This window comes from Lobosporangium transversale (genome assembly GCF_002105155.1).
Source record: "Lobosporangium transversale strain NRRL 3116 chromosome Unknown BCR41scaffold_32, whole genome shotgun sequence".
Taxonomy (NCBI): domain Eukaryota; kingdom Fungi; phylum Mortierellomycota; class Mortierellomycetes; order Mortierellales; family Mortierellaceae; genus Lobosporangium; species Lobosporangium transversale.
Genome location: NW_019029010.1, coordinates 285,607 through 288,020, shown reverse-complemented (window position 1 = coordinate 288,020; position 2,414 = coordinate 285,607). Strand labels below are relative to the sequence as shown.

General features: G+C 37.9%; 1 protein-coding gene across 1 annotated transcript; it reads right to left on the bottom strand.

Annotated features, from left to right (window-relative positions):
- Positions 1-325: 325 nt before the first annotated feature.
- Positions 326-1,057, bottom strand: BCR41DRAFT_358124 (hypothetical protein). The gene has a single exon (XM_022024990.1). The coding sequence runs from the start codon at positions 1,000-1,002 to the stop codon at positions 340-342; it is 663 nt and encodes a 220-aa protein (XP_021879111.1). The 5' UTR covers positions 1,003-1,057; the 3' UTR covers positions 326-339.
- Positions 1,058-2,414: the final 1,357 nt, after the last annotated feature.

Below are 2,414 nucleotides of genomic sequence, written 5' to 3'. Positions count from 1 at the left end.
TCATGTTTGCATGAAAATAACACACTCTTTGCGGCGTATAAAGTTCAACAACTCCATGCATATACAAAATAATATACTTTTTTTCAGACGTAAATAAACAAACACAATCATCTAATGTTGTTTGCTTCCGTCGCAAAAAAGCGTTATCGTTTTTTGCATGATTGGAGTTGCGGCTTTTATGCATCGCGGGATATTTTTTATTTTCATGCAAACTTGAAGTCGCGGAATGGTGATTGTTTTCATCTGTTAAATATTTCTGCTGCATAATGTACAAAAGGGTCCTATTTCAATTCAATTGAACTTAAAAAAATATGACAAGACATTTATTTGGATTATGATTTATTTTTTTAACTGTGACAATATGGTATATCCAACATTGATCTTGCTCTCCATGTACTCCATTTGTTGTTTTAATTGCTGCATAGCGGCATGTTGATGAGAATATTGCTCCAATTCCTTCTGCATTCGTTGGATCGTTTCTTCTTGCTCCGCAACCTTCTTTTGAAGATGTAAAAGTTGCATTGTGGTTGATTGGATAATATCTGTGTTGATGTCACTATCTTCAACTTTACTTTTCTTTCGTTTGTGTTTAATAGGTGGAGGGACGTCGAATGGAAGTGGAATTGAAATGGGCCCTGACTGAATTTGAATTGCAATGTAAGGTGCCAATTTTTTTAGATATTTACAGTCTTTGAAGTGTCTTTGTACAGATGCTCGGTCCCGATAGAATTTACGACAAACACAAACATAGTTCCAGTCCACTTCTGAATTTCGACGGACCTCCATTTTGCGGGTGATATCTTCAATGGGATAGTCAAAAATGACTGGTGAGTCTTTATGATACCGGCCATAGTGATCTTTCATTTCTTTATTGAGGCCCTTGTATGTAACATTGAAATCATCTTTAAGATCCTTCGATCTAATGTCATTGAGAGGTAGATGTTTGTCACATTTGTTGTACGTGCAGCCTTCAGCTCCGGAGTCTTCAGAATCTTCGTTCATTCTATTAAGTGGGTGTCGCTGTTGAGGGAGATTGGTTCATGAATTAATGATTAAATGAAAGAGATGAAACCAATTTGTCCAACCTGAAAAGCGTGACTGTTAAAATATTTGTTTTTTATTCTGCTGCGAAGTTTGGCTTGTCTTTTTATCTCATTTTAAAGTATGGTCTTTTGAATTGGTTATTATCATTTTTAATTGAGCATGTGTTTAAACATTACAATATTACGAACTGTTTTTTGTTTTATCCTGCATCGCTAGATGCGACGGAATTCATGCACGAGTTTGCCCCACTTTTTGCGATGAAAATAAAGTGTCAATATTGCAACCCATTTTATGCACGGAATTGCCTCGCTTCTTGCGATGCAATATAATTATGCAGTGAAGCTTTCATTCTCTTATAACTTGGATGCAAAAATGATAAATCTTTACACTCATACCAATTCCTTTTTTAAATGTGTCATTACGCTTGCACTTTTCTTATCGATTGTCCACGTCGCAATCCCCTTCGCACTTTTCTCATCGATTGTGTGCTTTTCGAGACCTCTAATGGGAAACAGTCTGCTACAATACCAATCAATGTTACTTCTGAAGATACTTTATTGGGCCTCATAGACCTTCTCGACTTCTTTGACTATCTTAAACCAATTGAACAATCATGGAACATTGAATTAGATCGGACATCGTTCTCGTTCATGTGGGTTTCTTGCTTCATTCATCAAGGCCATCGATTTCATCTCTGTGAAGAATTTTTATTAAGCGACAAATTCGGTCATCTGTTTTTGGACACTGTTCCCATCGGGAAACTGTCCATATTTGCCAACCCTCTTCCCGGTCTACTATTCAACGAAAGACAAACCACTATTTCACCACGACGCGATTTCTCAGAAAATACTATCGATCCTGTCCACATGACATCGTGTTTTTATGAGCTTTGTTCGGTTTCAGTCGACGTAGATGGTGTCGCACACCAGCCAAGAAAGAAGAAGCTCTCCACGTAGTCGGCGCCACCATCGATAAGAACGCCCATCGATAAGAACGTCCATCGATAAGCATAGCCCAGAATAAAACACATATACATATATATATAGAAACACAATCCCACCTAGAACAGTTCCTTACCTGATATCTTGAATAAAACTCCTAAGCTTTCCTTGATCCCTGTTCCTGTTCACATATCTCCTATTCCCTCACACACCCTTCTGCCTAGTCTGGAAAAGGTCATTCTGCCTTGCCCTAAGCCTAGGTTCTCGACACGGAAAGAGAACTCAGCAGAAGAATACGAAAAAGTGGGATGGAATAAATGAAGGCAAGGCAGGCAATAAAATGTCGTTTGAAAAAATAAAAAATAAAAACAAAATAAAAAAAGAGAGAAAAAGAGGGAGAAAAAGGGCAACAGCTGCGGAGCTTCGGCG